We start from the raw sequence: 2,073 nt of genomic DNA, 5'->3' as shown, positions 1-2,073 counted from the left end.
TGTGCAACAGACACCATCCCTCCCGGGCGGTCAGGTGTTCCCGGACTTGTCCAGGCGGCTCTAGGAATTCTAGTCCTCACGAGAGTCTGGAACAACTGCTCCGGGGAAACCTGGGCCCCGGGTAGAAGGCGGCAAGTAGGCATTTTCAGACGCCCTCCTGTGTGCGCGACCGGCAGCGGCTGCCCGGGGAGGTTGCTAGAGGGTTGAAGCGATTCTCCAAGAACCGGGGGGGACAGGCGCGGGGATACGGCTCGGGTGTCCCCACCCCCATGCCCCGGTCGCCCCTCGAGGAAGCCGAGGCTTTAGCGCGCTGGCCCCGCGGTCAAGAGCGAGCCGCTCTAGGCACGCCTCTGCCTCCGGGGTTCGACCTCGGTCTCCTCCTCCGGGCAGTGGGTTTGCAGCCCCGCGGTTGGAAGAACGGCTCTCGTAGGCCCGCCCCAGCCCGCCCCTCGGGCTCGCCAGAACCTCTCCCAGGGTTTGGGCACAGCCGAGTCTTGCGCCCTGCCGCCGCCCCCGGGTCCCGGACGAGAAGGAGCTGCCGGGCGGCCGCGGGCGGGGAGCAGGGCCCGGGGCGCGCACGGACCTGGGCGCTGCGGGGGCTCGGCGGCGGAGTTCCCCCGCGGGGGCGGCGCGCCGGGCGGGGACGGGGTCCGAGCGCCAGGAGGTCCGGCGGCGAGCGTGACCTCACGGGGAGGGGCCAGCGCGGCGGCCCGGGCGCGGAGCCGAGCGCCGACAGCGCAGCGCCGGAGCCCAGCGGCCGGGAGCGCACGCCGGGGCCCCGATGGAGCGGTACAAAGGTGAGGGCGCGGGTCCCGGCGCGGCGCGCACGCACTCCACTGTCGCGCCGCGAGGAGGGCTGGGGAGGGTGGTGGGGCCGCGCCGCTGGCGCCTCGCTTCCCGCCGGGACTCAGGTGGGCAGAGCCGGCTGCGCCCGTCCAGCCCGAACCGGGGCCGGAGACCCGGGCGACGGCGGCGCCGCGGGCCCCGAGAGGGGCCTCCTAGGCGGTGGCCGCGGCCGGGGCTCTCGGACCCTCCCCGGCGCGGAGGGCGGGGTCGGCGTGGCGAGGCCTTTCACCTGTTGGAGGAGCGAGGGTGCGCTTGGCGACCCACCTCTCAAGTCCCGGCCGCCCGGGAAAGACGCCGGGGCCAAGGAGGCCCCGAGTGAATTGGCAACGGCGCCGCGCGGCTTGGGGGCAGAGGAGCAAGTCGTTGGGTCGTCTCGCCCGGGCGCCTGCCGGAGTGGAGGGCTGCCCGCGGACCCCAGCGAGGAGCCTGCGCGGGGATGCGCTTGGGCGGTGGGGTGGGCTCGCAGCTCCACTCCCTCCCCGTCCTTCGGCCGCCCAGGTAACCGTCTGTCTCCGAGCCGTTTCCATCCCCAGCCAGGGGTCGGGGGAAGTGCGGGGCTGGCGGTGGGGGGCGCACGGGATGCCCGGCAGGTGGAGCGCCCGGAGGCGTCCGGGCCTGAGAGGGTTGAGCCCAGCGCACAGCTGGGCGTGTTTTGGATTTGGCCGAGGGCGGGGATCTTGGCCAAACCCTGGTGGGCGGGACGGCCCGGGTCGTGCCCGCAGCCCGGCTCGCACCAGTGCTCGGAACCCCGAGGCTGGAGTCTAGAAGCCAAGGATGAAAGAGCTTTTCTTAAAGAGTTACCCCTTAAGCGGGACGCCGCGGACGCCCCTTACACCCCCCGCCTTTCATTTCAGCCTCTTGCACCTCCCAGTCCTGGACTCGTCCCTGCCAAACCTGCGAGAGGAAATACTGTTTCTATATTTGCTTCCCCCTGGGAAAGGGTAATAAAGGAAAATGCTCAGATTCCCAAGGAATCTCATTCCCAGTGGTTTCTCATTTCTGACATGACATAAAGGAACCTTCTGGGACCGGCTTTAGTTCCCTCAGCTAGTCGTGCCTAGCTTTTGATTTTTCCCACTGCTTTTTTCTCAATCTGGGTCACCTGGTTACAGGTGGGGGTAAAAGATTTAAATTCTAGGCTGCACCCCATGAAGAAAGAAAGGGTCTTTGCCAAGGCCACGGGAAGCCGGCTGGCGGGGGGGGGGGGGGGGGGGGGGGGGGGGGGGG

The 2,073-nt window shown here is 70.0% G+C and overlaps 1 protein-coding gene across 4 annotated transcripts in view; it reads left to right on the top strand.

Moving 5' to 3' along the window:
* The first annotated feature begins 397 nt into the window (after window positions 1–397).
* Window positions 398–2,073, top strand: part of AFAP1L2 (actin filament associated protein 1 like 2) — a 98,109-nt gene continuing 96,433 nt past the window's right edge. For 2 of the 4 annotated variants that reach the window (XM_049645818.1, XM_049645816.1), the window contains exon 1: window positions 399–797. In XM_049645818.1, coding sequence (XP_049501775.1) covers window positions 782–797 — 16 coding nt within the window. In that variant the 5' untranslated portion in view covers window positions 399–781. Of the gene's footprint in view, window positions 798–2,073 lie in introns of all 4 variants that reach the window. The other 2 variants (XM_049645819.1, XM_049645817.1) reach the window with 2 other exon arrangements.

This window comes from Panthera uncia, chromosome D2 (genome assembly GCF_023721935.1).
Source record: "Panthera uncia isolate 11264 chromosome D2, Puncia_PCG_1.0, whole genome shotgun sequence".
NCBI lineage: Eukaryota > Metazoa > Chordata > Mammalia > Carnivora > Felidae > Panthera > Panthera uncia.
The sequence above is the reverse complement of the archived record's forward strand: the minus strand, read 5'-3'. Positions and strand labels throughout refer to the sequence as shown.